The sequence below is a fragment of the Panulirus ornatus genome, chromosome 71, assembly GCF_036320965.1.
Source record: "Panulirus ornatus isolate Po-2019 chromosome 71, ASM3632096v1, whole genome shotgun sequence".
Lineage (NCBI taxonomy): Eukaryota > Metazoa > Arthropoda > Malacostraca > Decapoda > Palinuridae > Panulirus > Panulirus ornatus.
Genome location: NC_092294.1, coordinates 12,868,812 through 12,888,157, shown reverse-complemented (window position 1 = coordinate 12,888,157; position 19,346 = coordinate 12,868,812). Strand labels below are relative to the sequence as shown.

The following is a 19,346-nucleotide window of genomic DNA, read 5'->3' as shown; positions in this document are numbered from 1 at the left end:
GCTCGCTAATACAGCCTGGATGAGTTTTTCCAGCACTAACGTCCAGCGTGTCAGTGGCTGGATTGCTGGAATCTATGAAATTGGACAGACACAGATGCACAAACGTGTTCACTTCTCTTTCCCTCTTGTTCATCATTTCCCTCATATTTCGGCATCGATTATAGATGAATCATTTTACAAACGTATAGGCAACGCAAGGCATGTGAACACGTAATAAGCTTTCATTTACAAACGCAGATTTCACATCGTTGAGAATATAAATATGTGCAACGTATAATAGAATTTCAGATCTCGTGTTTCGCACCAGCTGCATGAGTTTTAATCTTGTTAGTGTGTTTGTTAAACATTATAAAAAGCCCCCCTTTTTTCCCTCACCACGCTAACGAACATAACTTTCAACGTAGTTTTTTCCCACGTTACTCTTGTAATTTTTGATGGAATACGAATCATATGACACAAAGTGATTGGTACACGTAGTATGAGTGTTCACATATATTGTAGGGGGATGGATTTGTGGCTGGAAATGCGAATTACGAGTTCGCCTGCCTCTATATCACACATGACAAAATTGTATCAACAGGGCGAGGAGAGATATGGAAACTGGTAGGAAAGGAGGGGACTCCAGGGCCTCTGATGGGAAAGGAGAGGACAAATGTCCCTGTGGTGAGAGAGGAGAGGACATGAGGGACTTTTGGTGAGAGCCGAGAGGACGCGAAGACTCATTAGTGAGTACGAGGAGGAGATGAGGACCTGAGGGAGGAGACGTGAGTAACAACATGAGTAAGAGATGCCCCAAGCTGAGGAAAAGGTGGGTCGTTGAGCTGAGTAAGAAGTGGTACTCTGTGCTGAGAAAGAAATCCCAAAAATTCATTGATATTGTTGACCTGACCTTCTTTCCTCCCTTTCCTGTGCAGCGTGAGGGGTCAGCCTACCTGGGGCTTCGTCAGGAGTCGTCTGTATGTGGCCAACGCCTCGCCAGCAGACTCGGGTGTCTACGTCTGTTCCTATAGCAACTACACCAGTGATACCGTCACAGTCCACGTTATAGCAGGTGCGTATACGACTGAGTGTATGACGTCAGTTGGTGTATGAAAGGAGAGTATTGTACTCTCTCTCTCTCTCTCTCTCTCTCTCTCTCTCTCTCTCTCTCTCTCTCTCTCTCTCTCTCTATCAATGCAAAACTTCCTGTTATGTGGGGCGGGGTAGCGCCAGGAATGGATGAAGGTAAGAAAGTATGAATATGTACATGTTTATATAAGTATATGTATGCATATGTGTATATGTTGATATATATATATATATATATATATATATATATATATATATATATATATATATATATATATATATATATATATATATATATATATTATATATATATATATATATATAATATATATATATATATATATATAATATATATATATATATATATATATATATATATATATATATATATATATATATATATATATATATATATATATATATATATATATATATATATATATGTGCGTGTATGAGTGTTTGTATATATATATATATATATATATATATATATATATATATATATATATATATATATATATATATATATAAAGGCTATAAAAGCTTCTCTAACTCATTCTTAACATATATGTAATAAAACTTCACTAATTCATTATTAACATCTATGTAAAAATAGTTAACAATGGCAAAAGACTGTACCATAATTATGATCATTGACCCAAGAATTTTATGAATGGAGCATCAGTGAGACGATGCTAATGATGTATGAATGAGCGCGTAGTAAACAAAGTTTAAAAGGAGTTCGAATGAATGGGATTAAACGGGCGGGACGCAACGAGCCGCTGAGTTAAATGGCATACTTCCATTGGCGGAATTCAAAAGTTCGCGTTTAGCGGTGAAGTACGATGGAGCTAACATTTCTGCATTTCATTAATACAATCTAAAGAATATGCTTAGTTTCGCAGATAGAATTTGAATCATAACATTCAAAAGACGGGGTTTCAGGGACAAAGCTAAATTAATTGACGTTAAAATCTTCCATTTAATAGAATCAATGAGATTCTTACGAGAAATTGACGGAGTTTAAAATTTCGCAGTAATTTAACAGTTTAAAAGTATGCATTAAATGGACGGGGTTTTAAAAGTATATGTTTAATAAAGGACTGCATAAAGCTTTATTTTAAACGACTCAGCTTCAAGGGTTGCATTTAGATGAAGGATTATAAATGTTTGTGTTGAAGTAGCGCAAATAGAAGACTTCTGTTGGAATGACGTATTTTAGATGTTTGTTTATGAACATTGGAATTAAAGGGACGGATTTAAAGTTCGCGATGGCGAGACAGATTTTAAAATTTCGAGAATGAATGGCATACTTTGAATATTTGTAGAGAAAAGGTTTGCTAAATACCAGAATATTATGATATTTGCTTGGTTTTACTTACGTGTTTGTCTTTTGCTATTGAAATATTGTGGTAATCTTAGATTAGCTGTAAGAGGTGTTAAGCAAAGCAAAACATTACAACTGGGGATATATTTAAATCACACTTACCAGACACGAGAGGTATTTAAAGATGGCGGGTGGAGGGATTTACCCTATGACGTCATAGCCCCTACACACGTCAACATTAGTGTTGCCATTCAGCCAAAATTCTGGGATTTGCGAATATTATTTGAGCTTTACGAGTGGAGAGTTTAAGCATCGTTTCTTAGCCTTATTCATACACGTATCTTGTCTTTATATATATATATATATATATATATATATATATATATATATATATATATATATATATATATATATATATATATATATATATATATATGAGAGAGAGAGTACTTTTGTATACTTTTGTGGAGAGTGTGTGAATTAGTGATGTATATGTCTTATGTATGTGTGTATGTGTCCTTGTACCTACGTATTGCGTGTGCTTGTTTCTTTGTGTGCTATTTGTGTGCATGTCTTTTCATGTGTACATTACCGTATGTGATTACTAGTGCGTGTTACAGGGAAAGAATTACAATCGTCTTGCACTTACACTCGTCTTGCCCCTTCTCTTAACATTTTTTATATGTACCATATCTTTACCCCTGGGTACAGTTAACAATAAATACTACACACGTACGTATCTCCTGCGTGTTGTTAAAGGCGACTACGACGGGTGTGTGTGTGTGTGTGTGTGTGGCTGGAAATCCCTCCTTCCTGTACTATTACTTTATAGAAACAGGAATAGATGAATACGTCAAGCCGGGTAGGTATTTCCTCAAAGGCTAAGTCGAGTGTATCAGACATGGCAAGGCCAGAAGGGAAAATATCTTAACATAGAAAAATGAACAGAAAGTCATAACAAGATAATCTCCAGTTCTTTCATGAGAATTGATCCATGTTGTAAACAAGAGACAAATCCTCTCCATGATTTAGGTAAGGACGCGTCCATTGTTATGTTGTACGGCGCCGGGGGAAAATATCTGGTCGGCACATAAATCATGGGAGCTGAGCACTCACTGGAAACCTGCTCTTATGTGGTCGTGTCGTAAACAGAGACGCGGCATCGAAGTGTACCCTCGCTGTCCGAATGAGGGAGGGGACCCATCTCTCTCTCTCTCTCTCTCTCTCTCTCTCTCTCTCTCTCTCTCTCTCTCTCTCTCTCTCTCTCTCTCTCTCTCTCTCTCTCCCCAGCCCCCCCCCCCCCACATACACACAAAGTCTCTCCACCTCACACACATAACACTTGACAACATGCAACTTGCATGACTCGTTGCTCGTAATCTTAGCTTATCCTGCGGTGAGCGCCACTCCCCCATCCTGTGTTTAAGCAAAATCTCGTCGTAAGTACTCGTAAATAAGTACTAACTCTCTCTCAGTCATACTAACTACCACGAGAGGCGGAAAGAAAAAGCAACTTTATAGTCTAGAAAGAAGAGGAGAAAGATATATGCTAATATATTCAGATTAGCAAGTAGAAGACATAAAGAACAATGTTTTGAATCTGGAAACCTTTAAGCAATGAAAATTCAGAAGTATGACACAAAGGGAATCATTCCCAGAAACATGGCAGAAAGATAGCAGGCGAAATGTAAAAGTGTTCAGCAATAAAGCTGGAATGATTGTTCAACATAACACCAGGTGGAATGTGTTCAATATAACACCAGGTGGAATGTGTTCAATATAACACCAGGTGGAATGTGTTCAATATAACATCAGGTGGAATGTGTTCAATATAACATCAGGTGGAATGTGTTCAATATAACATCAGGTGGAATGTGTTCAATATAACACCAGGTGGAATGTGTTCAATATAACATCAGGTGGAATGTGTTCAATATAACATCAGGTGGAATGTGTTCAATATAACATCAGGTGGAATGTGTTCAATATAACATCAGGTGGAATGTGTTCAATATAACATCAGGTGGAATGAGAAACATTCGTGGAATGATGAGAGAAAATGTCTAAAATGAAGATTTGATATTTTTCTTCTTGGGGAGGAGGTGTGAAGTTTGTTCCTGAGCAGTGGTAGATAGAAGTAGTGTAAATGGGTAGATAGTCTCTCTCTCTCTCTCTCTCTCTCTCTCTCTCTCTCTCTCTCTCTCTCTCTCTCTCTCTCTCTCTCTCTCTCTCTCTCTCTCTCTCTCTCTCTCTCTCTCTCTCTCACTAACTAACTCTCACACACCGCAGGTGAGAACTCGGCAGCAATGCAGCATGACGCCCTTCCAGACACATCGAGCAGCAGCGACGCCTCCTTCTCCATGACCCAGCTGCTGCAAGCCAGCCACCTGTACCATCTGGCTGCCATCTGCCTCGCCACCTGGGTCACCAGCTGACAGAACACCTAGAACATCACCATCTAACAAGACACAAGCATAGTTTACTCGTTAAGCACCACCTGGTTGGAGTATATAAACATGGCTCACCACCTAAACACCACCTGAATAGATACATAAACATATGTTACCATCTAATTACCACCTGTTGGATGTACACAGATGGTTCATCGACTCTTGAATCAGCTGATGGGTTACCAGGAATCCTAGAAGGCAATTAAAAGCTGATGTAAGGTATTTCTTTCACAGTTAATACACACACACACACACACACACACACACACACACACACACACACACACACACACACACACACCTACACACACACACACACACACACACACACACACACACACACGCACACACACACACACACACACACACACACACACACACAACCCTTGGGATCAAAAATCATGTTTATTGTAATATCTTGCATACAAGAATTATACAGTAGACAACAACTGGCCATAAATGAATACACAAAAGGTCTGTATATATTTCAATGTACATTACTGTCTTATTTTGTAAAGAAAAAAAACCATAGGAGTTTCGTCTCACAAAATGTAGATTAAAGATTCATCTTGATACTCTGTCTGTCATTTCTCCCTTTTCATACAAATTCCTAAAGCATCAGTTGATGAGCATTTGAGTCCAAAGTATTAAATCAAGTGGCTGGTGTAAACAATATTTATTATGGGAAAACGTTTTGCACAAAACAAATGACTGTCAGTTCGACGTTGTCCAAATCCCTTTGTGTGTAGCATATATTTAAGCTCTTATATTTACAGCTTCTGACAGTAACAACAATCATGAGGTGACATGAGAACGTGTGAGTGTATGGTAGTGAGGTGGTCATCAAGCCTCACTGACGGATCTGGTGTTGTAGACAGGCACGCTGTGAGGGAGGGAGATGTCAGAAGGCCCTCCTCCCTCACGCGTCTCTCTCGTCGACGACTGGCCTGTCTCACAAGCACCCTCGACTCCCGCGTCCATTTCCACTCCCTCTGACTCCAGCGTCGCCGTAGACACGTAGGTATGGAAGGTCAAGGCGTGTCTTCTGGGCGTATGTGACATACCCCGACCGTCCCTGGTACCTGACGAAGAACCAGAGGAGGTTAAAAGCTTATATTGCAGACGAAGTCGAGGACCTTCGAACTCAGATCGACTCCCACTGACGATGAAGAAAATAGCGATTACCTGGGGAGCTGCTGGTGTTCTGGTGACGTCCCACATCTCTACGGGGTGACCCCAGACTGGCGAAGGCATGGAGCAGCTTCAGGCAGTTCTCAGGCGTCAAAACCAGGATAAAGAAGATGCCAACGCCCCTCAGGGCGTTGATGCTGGATGGTATGTACCACAGGTACGAGTCCCAAGACTCCCAGGGTTCGACGGAGTACGTAGACACCACAAAACCCACCACTTCCATCACCCAGGTGGCCCCAGACCACACGACCAGTTTCATAGAGTCTGTCCATCTGTAATGACCTCTTCGTTAATCAAGCTTCTTAGAGGATTACCATAGTTATCACACCGTTGTATTCATCCCGTTACACTAATACAGCCATCCCATTATATCACTATAGTAATCCTATTATAGTTCCTCTATTGCACTATAATCTCATCCAATTACATTGATGATTTAACTAACACAACATATACAAATATGGGTAATACTTATCTACTGGTAAACATAACGATTTACAGAGAACGGAGATGTTACTAGAATGAATTAGAGAAAATGTAATATGTTAAGGGGTAACTATATAGAAAAGTCTTGGATTCTTGCTTTCACTACACACTTCCATATATCACAGTAAATGTTTGGTCACTTGTTAGCTAAACCACACTGCACATCATTGATATATCACAAAACTCTTTGTGCCATTTTTAGTGCATTATGTTTAAAATTTAGGTCCTTTTTACAATATAATTGACCAGACACTAGCCCAGTTGTACACCACTTCAAAACACATTCAACCATACGGTTGCGATGGACGAAGAACTCACGAATTGTATGAGCGCCAATGGGAGGTCCTGTAGTCATGGTCTTTATTGAATCTATTTTGGAGAGTCGGCCTTCTTGCCTCTGAGCCATCTCGACCTGCAGGAGAAGATCATCAAAACACTGAATTGTCCTTCAAATTTTTTTTTTCTACAGGTGAGATATCTTTCATTTATTTCTAGACTGATAACGTTCATGGTAGAATTAATATTCTTGACGTGAAGGTGCCAATGTTTACACTCACTGTTGAGGAAAGAACTTGATTTGACTCATTACAATTGTTTAAGTTGGAATTTATATGTACCTGACTATATGGAAGCTCTCTTGATGTTCTTATTTAACTCCTGTACCTCTTATAGTTATCATTTACGTGACTTAGTGGTACAGTGCACCTCACATGGTTATTGCTCGTGTATGTGAGTGGTACAGAGGTGGTCTCGTATCCCTGAAGCTACGTGTTCGACTTTGCTGAGATGTCATGCCTCAAGTTATAAAATATCACTAAACTATAGTTTGCTTGGGCGTAGGGTTTCGGAAAAGGCTTTACTAGACTAAGTTCGATGGTGCTCTGGGGTCTCATATTATGTCAGACATGAGATGATAGATGTCACCTCGTATTCAAAGAAGATTCAACACCTTTTTTCACCCCTTTTACCAAAGCTCTCAGATCACCTCCAGCTTCTTTGTACACCTCAAGCCTCACCCTCTGCTCTACCCCATGTGAGATAATGCTTTGTCGTCCTTTGTACAGGCAGCGTTAGCACTTCACGAGGAGCCAGGTCGGCAACTCACCTACAGGAGGACCAAGTCTGCAGCTTTTCCCGAACCGCCGTAGCTTCGCCGACCGTATACAGCGAGCAGCAATCAGGAGGACAATGTTGACACACACGCTGACCAACATGGGTAAGTAAAGGTACACCAGCTTGGCCGTAGCGTCTGGAGGGAGAGAAGCATATCAGGGGTCGTCAGAAATGGTGAAGGTACACTTATAACTTTAATGACTTACACAGCGAGTAACTTATACGTGCTCACAACACACTTAAGAAAGTTTTTGACCATTCTACCATTTCATGTATTTCATAGTAACTACGATCTGACACATTCTTAAAAGGACAGGTTTTTTATTTCCCTAGAAAATTTGTAAATGCTTCTCCTAATCTTTTTTTCACCTTTCGTTATCCTCAGAACATTTCAGTGAATGCCTGGCCTTGGGATCTCTAGTGTAAGTTCAGAAAAATAAAGTGAATTCCTCCTTGACTGACCAGAGAAGAAGCACGTGTAGACCCCGATCCTCGGGGTGATGACGCTACACGGAAGGTTTTCTCGATAGTGGTCGAGTGTGAGGGCCAGGAAGGTGATCAGGGCCGGTATACCCCAAGCCCACAGCGAGTGGTAGACGTACCGTCTCCACCCCCTTGACGTGGTCGCACCCCTGCTGGAGCATCCACCAGAGCTACGTCAGTATTGATCGGCAAAGGTAACCACAATGTCGATATACAATCATGGGAAAAACAGACCTAGGCATACGTGAATTTCACAGACATTACTTGCGATCGCAAGACACAAGGTTGATCCATTTCAGGACACCATTTAAAGACTATGTATACTTAGCTACGAACTGTGCTTAAGATGAGGTAAACATTGAGTATACATCTGGATACTTGCAGTGTTAGGAGAAGGGTTTCCAGGCAGATGGTGGTGTTCCAGAAGAAGGAACCCAGCAACGAGAACATGAGGAGACCAGCTGGAGGAAGGAGAGTAGTGTTAACAACACCCAGACGCAACACGCCACACATGCAACACTTGTACGACGTGAAGAGTAACAGTTTCCTCTCGTTAGGGTCTATTGTGCAGGGCTAACGAGCTAGTATAAGCCGTCAGCAAAGCTGGAGAAGTCGTCCGGATAACAAGGGTTTAAGATGGTACGATACGTGACTTAGAGAATCAGTGAAAAGAAAGAGGTTAATGAATTAGGATTTGAAATGACTTTTAGTGCCATCTGATGAACAAATTACAAAAAGAAAAGATTAAATTGACAAATATTTACGACAGCCTATAGTGAAAGTATAGTATTTGAGGATCTGTTGACAGCAGAGTCATATATACCTAACCAGGATCACACGAAGGTCAGGCAAGATCACCAGGGATGAGGAGACTGAAGCGACACAGTAGTGGCAATATGTTGAGAAAGATAGATAGATAGATGGACACGAAGGGGATAAGTGTGATGCTAGAATAGTTACCCATAACTTGGCACTCGATGGCATCCATTGATATCCTCCACAACATACTGACAGCTAGGAGGAGGAAGGCTATCAGACAGGCCACGACGTAGGTCAGTAGGATCCAGTCCATCGAGGTGTGTACCTAGGGAAGCAGGATAAAGGTCAAGGTCACCAGGAGTCGAGTTTAAGACAGGTTATTGGGTGTCCTGCTCTAAGAGTATCAGACAGGTTAAGTCATCAGACGCCGGGGTTAAGAAAGGTCAGATGTCTTGGCTAAGGTGTTAGTGCAGTTGAGGGAAGGCTGTTGGGGGTCAGATTCACATGAAGTGGCACAAGAAAGGTCAGAGGATGATAGAGAAGGGTCAAATGACCGACATCCCAACTGCTACTACGAAAAATTACTATGGGATTAGTATGAGTTGGCCAGCAGCCAGCGTGTCGCGTCTTCCTCTCCTTTATGGTGTACGGGGGGAGGAGGTCGTGGCGTCTCGGGCAGGGGAAGTCAACATCCTCAGCGGTGACCTGATGATGAGAACTGAGGAAGACGAACCCTACGACCCGAGTATAACTACCTACGTCAGTCCTGCTAGATCTTTACTAACCTGGACCAGCATCGTAACTACCGTAACTAACAATTAACCCAATTATCCCCAAAAGTCATCTGATGTATCTACTTTTGATCTGGTCACTACACCATGTCTCTCACAGTACTGCTTATCTGTATTCTTATCAGTTGCTTTAACTTATCTTAAGCATAGTTGTAAGGAGAATCGTGCCATACCTCAGATATGGCAAGGGTAGTTATCATTTCAAGTGACAGCCACAGCAGTGGTAGCTTACCTTATTCACAGAGACGCTGCTCCTCCTGAGACGACTAGACACAAGGAAGAAGGTGGTAGCAAAGAGAGCGACGCAGGATACACCAAGCAGAGCCGCTGTTAACCCGAACTTCTCCGTGTGAGTGATCCCTGTGGCGACTGTCTTTGCACACACCAGTATCATCGGTCGGTTCTCTCCCCCGGTCACGGCTGACTCCAGACAATAGTCCTTCCTCAGGAATGGTTGCCTGTTCAGGATGCATTTTCCCTCGACACTGACAACTTCAATCCCCTGGTTCGCTACCAGTTCGGCGTGGTCTTCCTGGGAGTCAGGGTCTAAGAAGTAGTAATGGTATCCAAAGTCATTTTCACAGGTGGGGAAGGAGTTATAAGTCAACCGTGTCACGTTGGCTGTTTGGAGGATCGGATTCTCCAAGAGCGTCAGACCGAGATCGTCAGGAACGCATGAAAAGTCGTCCATCCTCATATAACTGTCGTGGGGACAACATTTGCCCACGCTGCCCTCCGCGTCGTGCTGGGCTGAGGGGTATTTGATGCTCTTCTGTTCTTTGTGACAAACGAAGGCTCCCGTCTGCGTCTCGCTGGCTGGACTGACGTAGTTATCCACACAGTACGACGATGCGGTCAAGCTTCCCAACTCCGTGTCTACTGAGAGGCATCCAGACCTGTTTACCCACCAGTGTGTCGACGCATCATCAAGAGTAATCCATTCCTGCACACACTCCTGGCCACCAATATCAGTAGGATGCCAAAACTGAGGCTCCATCAGCTCCATGAGCTGCACCATGCGCGCTGTGACGTCTCCCCACGCAGCTAGGGCGCATCCAGAATCAGTGAGAACATAATCTCGAGGGCAACACTTCTGGAAGAAATCCAGAGGACAGACTAAGGCAATGGCCGTCATGGATGTAACTCCCTCCTCCCACACGTATTCCAGGCAGTAACGTGAGGTCGAGTAGCAATAGCCAGTCTTCTGGTCACACAGCTGGTCTGCGGCACCCAGGAAGGCTTCGTCAGCACTGACAGACTTGGGTGACCCACAGCCACACGTCAGCTTCCCAGTGCTGACGTGGATGGGAGCTGTCCTGGCGCCGTCCCTGAGGAATTCGTGCACAGGACTCCCACGGTCACCGCTCGTGTTGGCAGACATCGAGCGACAGTCTCTGACGGCGGTGTCAAAGTATTCGTTGGGTCGGCAGCACTTCCGTGTGAGCGTGTCGCTGGGTCTGGGGCGGCAGTAGGCAGTGACCAACGCCGCAGATGCCGTCTGGTCAAGTCCGGAAGCCGCCATTTCCAGACAGTAGTGATCATGATCGTAATATATCCCTGGCGTGTGCCCCTCCGGGCGACCAAACGCCAGGAGAGAGTGGGAGTCGAACTTTGCTTCCCTGATGCTGGAAAACGTACCTGTTCCAGGACAAGGTCCTGACCCATACTGCAGAACCCTGCTAGCGTTTTCTGGAAGCAACGCAAGCACTGACTCCCGAAAGCCTCGGTCGCCTGCTGCTGCTGCTTCACACTGTTTAGTCTCTAGATTGATAAATTGGTCTTGGCTGCAACACTTCCTCACCAGCGTCGCCTCTGGAGAGCCACTGGCGGGTGTATTTTCCTGTCTCTCTGGTTCTAGTGTTGGGTCTGTATGTACGTGACTCCCCGACTGTAGGTAGAGTCGGCCCTCTGCACCAGAGGGTCGTAGAGGAGTAACTTCCTACCATTTCTGAAGGCAGGTCTTCTAAAGTTGTTGGTGAACGCAGGCGACTCGAGGTGGCCATCATCCCTCGAGTGTTCGCCTCTACTGCTCTCAGATGTGCTGCTCACGAGTCCCAGAGGGCGAGGATCATGGGCTACCATCGGGAGACCCTGCAGTGGATCTCTGTCATCTGAGGTCGTGTTGTGTGTGATCTCAGAGATCAGTTTGAGATCATTCTGACCTTCCTTCTGAGGAAGCTGGTCTATAGGAATCTGTTGTTACAGTTGTCCTCTGTAAGGCGTTGTCTGCTGTATCTGCAGCCGCTTCAGGGAGATGATTGTCCACGTCTTCCTTCCTTCAGTGATATGTCTGTTTCCTGGGGCGCCTCAGCAATGTCTTCCCTTAGAGGGTCATGACGAACTACCTCATCTTCGGTGAGGGATGACGGGAACTTCACCTCTGTTTCACTGGAGGATTTGTGTCTTTGGTCAGAAGCCTCAGCTCCGTCTGGCTTCGTCGGGAGTGTGGCGTCCTCACGAGCAAAGGATTTATGTACTTCTGTGGCCACGGTCTTGCTGCTGCAGGCGGCTGTGTTATCAGCGTTACAGAGGAACTCTGGAGACGCTCTGACCACAGCCGTACCGATGCCACTCGCGTCTGATCCAAACAATAGGAGGAGGACAAGAGACATCGAGGAAACCCTCGTGATGAAGGATGTGGATGACATCTCTCCCTGACGTCCTCACATTCGCTTCCTGTCGGAGAGATAGAGGGAGACTTACGTCGATAACTTGTGCTGCTGACGAAGTGCTCAACACAGTAAGGTTTAAAGGTTCTCCTAGATCATTAGATTCCATCCTGGACCTGCTCATTCTGAGGCATTTCGAGCTGAGAGACGTACGAATGGACTGGTAAAAACTAGTGACACTATAACATTGACTCCAATCTACACCTCTGAAACGACTGAAAAAATGCAAGAGTGAACTTTAAGAGTAGAGATATAAGGTCATGAACCATAAAAGAAAAAAAAAAAACAATCGTAGTTAAATTGCATATCAGGGAGTTGCAAAACGAACGTCATTGAACTTATACATTCTACTCATCTATTTTTGGCAAGTTCTCCACACTTTCCCAGACGGTAGGCTGGGTACTTTGTATTCAACATGTACTCTGCCTGATTTCGAAATCCCTGATTGCTTCTCCGCGTTTTCTACGCAACAAATGAAATTCATACTCACATTATGAAGTCTGTGGCTTTTTGAGGAATTAAGAAGTAAGTGAACACAGGGGATCAAGGAAAATGATTCGTGAATATATAGCAAAGTTCATGAGAAAATAGAAGGGATGAGAGTATTAAAAGGAGAATGTTTTACAATTATGTTGCCCCGTCTCTTAACCATGTACATATATACCATATCTTTGCTCCTATGTATATATACACACACACACACACACACACACACACACCCATGCACAAACCTAAGCCAGATACCCATTCACTGACCACTCTCTAGGGGAGGATGAACACCTGGAGCGAGTGGAGGCCAACTCCAGCGCCCAGAATTCGAAGCCATGTGAGTCAGACCCCGGGCTAGCCTGCGCTGACTCATGGTCAGTAACGCTGAATGTGTGTGTGTGTGTGTGTGTGTGTGTGTGTGTGTCTCATTGGCGTTGGTCAATAGGGTACAAACTCGCATCCACCCAATCGTGTACTAGACGTCCCTGACCCATCTTCGACGCACAGTACAAATTTTCACAGTAGAGAAATATATACGGAAAAAATCGATGAATCAGATTTTTCTTTCTCAAGGATGATCGTCGCAGTGCCATATTATCAGTGTGGATTACCATTAATGATGATTACTGACGTTAAGAACGTAGGCTATACTAGGGATACAAGGAGAGGATATTCTGGTCACTGGAAGCGTATATAAATGTCAAAGTACTGGTTGTGTACACCTTCACTGGCAGTCTCGTACGCAAGCTAAATATAGCTGTAACATGAAGCTAATGATAGCTTAAGAATGTAGGAAAGGTAAACATGTTTAAAATATGTAGACGGCGTGACCAGTTGTTCGATGTCGCAATTACAAGTTAGCCATAAGAAGAAAACTGATTCAAATTATGGAGTCTTGGTAACCCTCCATTCACACGGGCTTTAAAACACTTAACATCTGTTGAATAAGAATATTTTCCACTGAAGCTGAATCACAACAAACAACTAATTAAACTCATGTTTTGTTGTGAAGATCCAGAGCAGCGAAGGACACTAAGAATATAATACTTCACTGTCGACACGTCAACTCCTTTCCTTAGTTTACGTCGAGTGAGTTTGAAGATGCTTATGCATTGGAGTGAGTGGTAAGTACCGTGGAGAAGCTCTGGTACCTTGGCCATACGTAAGAACTCTGGTACAAACAGGAAGCAAAAATATGAGTCGTAAGAACTTGCAAGACCACACCCCCAGAGAGGCCAGGCGATGTGGTGTGAGACGAGTTGAGGAGGAGAGAGGGAGAGGTGGTTTAGACCCCTGAAGGACAGATTGTAAAAGGCTAGTTAGACCATTAGGGAGGTCGTTCAGTCCCTTGAAGGGCAGGACGCAAATCCGTTGAGGTAAGATCCTGCGGTTTTAGACGTAGTAAAACTAGGCCTTAGAAAAAGATATACAGAAAAAATAGTCACACACACACACACACACACACACAAACACACACACACACGGGCAAGCATTTGGCATTTTGCTTTACTTTCTACCATGAGAGATTAGTCTCGGTACAACCCGGGGCAGAGCAGAAGCAGTCTGGTCAGTGGAGAGGTCTACAACCCACACCACAACACTCGCTCAAGCCACCTCACCACTCGTCCACCTTGTGTCGTTTGATTCATCTTTTAAAAAGAGTGTAGCGAGTCCCACACGATCTCTAGTGGTATTATACATTTCCATGTAACAGATCAAACGTTCTAGACTTTGTTGATACAGGTGGCGTTATTAGGATGAGAAAGGAAGATTAATGGAACAACGGCGATGCAATTTGAAGAAAGGGTTGTGTAAGACCCCAGCTTGCCTGGGCTGTGCTCAGCTCTCGTCACACCTAGACGTTAATATGATAATTCTAACATCAATTTCGCTTCTGTCAGGACGCTATTCTTATTTCCTCTCACAGATGTTTACTTTTTATGTCTAGATCAGCTTGTGTGGCATTATGTCATTCGCCAGAAACTGGTAAATTCGAGCTCAGTTGACCTTTGACCTGCACAGATGACCTGAGACGGGACTGAAAAAAAAATTAGAGTTATGAGAGTGTGTCAATAAACTTTGATTCCATAATAGGTATGCCATCCCTCCTCTCTCTCTCTCTCTCTCTCTCTCTCTCTCTCTCTCTCTCTCTCTCTCTCTCTCTCTCTCGTGATGTTTGGGAGAGTCGATTCGTGCGCTTCGAATAATGAGTCGCTTTAGCTAGACGATCAGGAACAGGTCAACCATGTCGTTTAATCCCTAAATGGTGGTTATCGAATCACGTGATGCATACCAATAGGACAGTGACCAACACCATAAAACTTTCAACACCTGTTTTATATATATATATATATATATATATATATATATATATATATATATATATATATATATATATATATATATATATATATATATATATATGTATGGGGTGATTATGGATTTAACCCACACTATAGGGGTAAAAACATGGTCATAGTTAGTCTATATGGAAACGTCTACGACTCGTGGTACATTCAACTGTTTTTGGAGGTCTGAGGTCTTAATTGTATGTAAGAAGAGAGTGTTTACACCTGTGGAACCTCATGTCTCTCTCCATCTCTCACATGTTTCAGAAATCTGTTTTTACCTGCATTTGCTTCACTGGTGGGTCCAGTGCTCTGTTTCAGAGATAATGTCTCCACTCTTCCTAACATTTCTCGTGGTCGTGTTCCTTTCGTATGTCCTCTAGTTTTGCAATTTCTTTTGATTTTGATGAACTTGGCTTAACTGACATCATCGTCATTCTATAAGAATTCTAAGTGGTTATCATGTATTTCTATAGCCACCCCTTCCTCAGTGTAATTAATCAAACAGCTTGCAGAATCAAAGGGACCATTACATGTTGAATCCACCAATAACAGACATCACACGTGACACATATAACATTCCCTCTCCACACCAGCAGCAGTAATACAAAGGTCATTACCAGACCAAATGCCTTCAGAACACTTGCCACCTATCATTCTGGGACACAAAAATGACCCATTGGTATCCTCTACATACAATTCATTCTCTCCATCCTAAACTACGCCTCACCTGCTTAGTCATCCACTCTATCAAAAGCAAACATAACAGAGCAGTAAACAGCACAAAACACAAATCTTCAACAGTTGCACAAGGAAAGGTAATTATTCACAGTACAATCTCACCTTGATATGCTTGACACTCGCGTCTTTGCAACAGCACTTGACCTAGATCCCCTGCCACAAACTCCCAAATACAATTGAATTGCATACATCTGCCTCATTTCAGCATCCGAAACCACAGATTCCTCCTCCCACAACAAAAACGATACACTCAAAATGTATAAACACTCCTCAATGACTCGACAAGCACCCACTCAACCCAGTCCAAGCTCCACATCATCAGACATACACTTGTCTGAAACTACAGACACGTACGATTAGCATTTATCCATTACTCCAACAGTAAAAACACCCATGCAGCATACCACATGACCCCATATACCCAGAGTGCAACTTCCATACTGAAGGCAACGAACACATGTTCTTCATATGGCTTGTGTTCACCCAAGAGAGACATATACACATGGCAACGCTCTTTGGACTCATTCAGCTTCGAGGATGCGTCCCATGCAGGAGCGGGGTATGGTGGGTTCTATCTGGGGCGAAATAGACCTCCATGATGCTGTACTCTTTCGTTCTCCGACGATGATACGGCCACAGTGCTACGCTACAATAAGTAGCAGAGAGAAGGTGGGTTCCTTTGAAGTGAGAATTTCCTGAAGGAGATGCAGACCCTTTAGCTTCTTGATGATGATACAACCTTGCTGAAGGTGGCTTTTTACTTGTGGTGTAACCACGCGTGGGTGGACTCCACTAACACCTAAGTATATATATATATATATATATATATATATATATATATATATATATATATATATATATATATATATATATATATATATATATATAAAATTTGTGTGTGTGTCAAAAAACCCCGTGTCCAGCCTTCCTGGGAATTAGTCTCTGTTGAGACAAAAGTATAATCACAGAGACATTTCATGAGAGAAAAAAAATAATATCTAAAAATACATTTGAGAATGTTGGAACATCTCCACTCTTGCTGGATCATCGTCAGGGGAGAGAGATGTGGGGCGTCATGCAGAGGGGGGAGAGAGGGAAGGGGGCAAATGCCCTGGGGGAGACACACACACACACACACACACACCACACACACACACACACACCACACACACACACACACACACACACACACATCTGGCCATGGTGACTGGCAGATCCCAGGATGTTGTCAAAAATCTTACGTGGAAAATTGGACAAAGCTTGATCCTGAGCCAACACTACTCCTACGAGGGATACGAGATGCTTCAGTTAGGCTTCTGGTCGGGTCATGTGTTAGAAAAGAGATCTGAGTCTGGTTGAGGCAGACATCACAGCTCCAAGGTATACAACCATTATGCAAAAATGCTTATCATGTGACCAAGGACTCAACATGACGGATGAAGATTCACAAGGGGACCTAACCTCATTACTGCCGGCCAAGTAAGGTCTTGGGAGTGACGAAGGTTACTGGGAAACAGGGAATCTATATGGCGTGTGAGAATCTTGAACGGTCGAGAAAAAAAATTAGAATGTAAGATATATTTACGTGCAGAAACGAAAGGAACACGCCGCCATCACCTCTCACATTCACTTCATCAGCAAGTAACAACTCTTCACACTTCTAATGATAATATAACATCCTTCTAATGTTATAGTCCACTTTATAATCGCTACTCACCTGATAGTAACGTAGAGTGAGTAATAAAGAGAACACAGATCACAACTTGTGTTGGAGGCAGCGGTGAGTAGACGTGCTTGTGTGTGTGTGTGTGTGTGTGTGTGAGAGAGAGAGAGAGAGAGGGAGAGAGAGATGTGAATGAGCAGGAGAGCGACGCCTCTCCTCCACAGAGTCAACTGACTAACTACTGCTCGGTTTAGCTCATGCCTCCTGCTACCCCAGACACCGTCCGCCAGCACCCCCACCCCCCATCCACCCTCACATAACCTCTGCGTAAACTAGGAAAACCTTGTTCATCTATGTTATGGGCAAGGAGAACATCCCGGGACGAGTGACGTCAGAGAAACAGGAAGTGAGGGGTCCATAGACTGACGGAGGAAGAGATCGTGTGGTTCCCCATCCTCCTACACCCCCTCAGTGTCCACAGCATAGCGCCATCATCAGGGATATTGGCCAGCACTAAGAGGTCACAACGCTTTGGCTAGGGACGACCCTCAGCCCTGAGAGGTCACAACACTTTGACCAGGGACGACCCTCAGCCCTGAGAGGTCACAACACTTTGGCCAGGGACGACCCTCAGCCCTGAGAGATCACAACACTTTGGCCAGGGACGACCCTCAGCCCTGAGAGATCACAACACTTTGGCCAGGGACGACCCTCAGCCCTGAGAGGTCACAACACTTTGGCCAGGGACGACCCTCAGCCCTGAGAGGTCACAACACTTTGGCCAGGGACGACCCTCAGCCCTGAGAGATCACAACACTTTGGCCAGGGACGACCCTCAGCCCTGAGAGATCACAACACTTTGGCCAGGGACGACCCTCAGCCCTGAGAGATCACAACACCTTGATCAAGGTGTTGTAACTGGCAGGGTAGAACATCGAAAAATGAAAAGCTTATAATTTCGTCAATTTTAGCATAATCAAAAGTAAATCGATCATATCTTTAAGTCCCTTTGAGGCATGGTAGTTATAGGTACACCAAAATAATACATTTTTCATGCTCTGTAATGTGATAAGCGATTAAGTGATACAATATTTGATAGTCTCCTACCAACATGAATAAACTTATTTTTTCTTTGGTTCTTAATTCTGTAACATTTTATCAAGATTTGATGCAACAATTACCTCCATATTTCTCCTCAGATGACCACTAATGGCAGCTTTGTTTGTCTGGACGTGTCAATGCGTGGTCAGGAAAGATAATAAAACCTAAAATCTATATTTATAAGAATTTGATATTTTGGAGATTTCAACGAACGCATAGAAAATGATCTTTCAAAGCTCGCGGGGGAAACTGAGGTATATGTGGTCGGCTGGGATAAAGACGCAATTGTGGATATGGGAAGTTCACCATCGACCTAGAAAAGTGTTTATAAACTTTAGCTACTAAAGTTAAACCAGAAATAGTCTGCTAATCATGGAAGATCTATAAACCAGAAAAAATAAATTATATTACAGACAGTCTCCATACACCATGTAACGCTAGAAACTGGTGAAAATCTCCGCTTCCCAAGGTCACTTTTTCCCCCTATTCATACTCTACAAGCCATCGGTTGCTACCTTAAGTGTACTCTTCATTCCGGCTACCACTTCCTCGCAGCGCCACCACGTTTGCTTTGCCCCAACCTTCAGAATCCGGGTAAACTCCCAAGGATGTATCTTTGCGCATCCTTTTCACGGTAAAGGACACCATCCCGAAGGATACTGACGTC

General features: G+C 43.4%; 2 protein-coding genes across 4 annotated transcripts in view; one reads left to right on the top strand and one right to left on the bottom strand.

Annotated features, from left to right (window-relative positions):
• Positions 1-5,173, top strand: part of LOC139747913 (uncharacterized) — a 33,208-nt gene extending 28,035 nt beyond the window's left edge. For 2 of the 3 annotated variants that reach the window (XM_071660379.1, XM_071660378.1), the window contains exons 7-8: positions 915-1,051; positions 4,685-5,173. In XM_071660379.1, the coding sequence (XP_071516480.1) occupies positions 915-1,051; positions 4,685-4,830 (283 nt within the window). In that variant the 3' untranslated portion in view covers positions 4,831-5,173. Of the gene's footprint in view, positions 1-580; positions 809-914; positions 1,053-4,684 lie in introns of those variants that run through there. The other variant, XR_011712464.1, reaches the window with a different exon arrangement.
• On the bottom strand, positions 5,095-17,788 carry LOC139747912 (uncharacterized). The gene is made up of 9 exons (XM_071660377.1): positions 17,633-17,788; positions 9,901-12,344; positions 9,079-9,202; positions 8,501-8,579; positions 8,098-8,267; positions 7,628-7,771; positions 6,841-6,934; positions 6,031-6,308; positions 5,095-5,927 (listed from the first exon to the last, which is right to left on the bottom strand). Exons 2-9 carry the CDS (start codon positions 11,188-11,190, stop codon positions 5,689-5,691), a joined length of 2,418 nt encoding a protein of 805 aa, XP_071516478.1. The 5' UTR covers positions 11,191-12,344; positions 17,633-17,788; the 3' UTR covers positions 5,095-5,688.
• Positions 17,789-19,346: the final 1,558 nt, after the last annotated feature.

What these genes read in the sequence shown, in the direction of transcription:
- LOC139747912 (XM_071660377.1), bottom strand. Translation starts at nt 11,190, where the DNA reads ATGGCGGCTTCCGGACTTGACCAGACGGCATCTGCGGCGTTGGTCACT. An exon ending in GCAGCGTCTCTGTGAATAAG is followed by an intron (nt 9,203 to 9,900) that starts GTAAGCTACCAC and finishes CTGCTTCCCTAG; the next exon opens with GTACACACCTCGATGGACTG. An exon ending in CATCGAGTGCCAAGTTATGG is followed by an intron (nt 8,580 to 9,078) that starts GTAACTATTCTA and finishes TCCTTCCTCCAG; the next exon opens with CTGGTCTCCTCATGTTCTCG.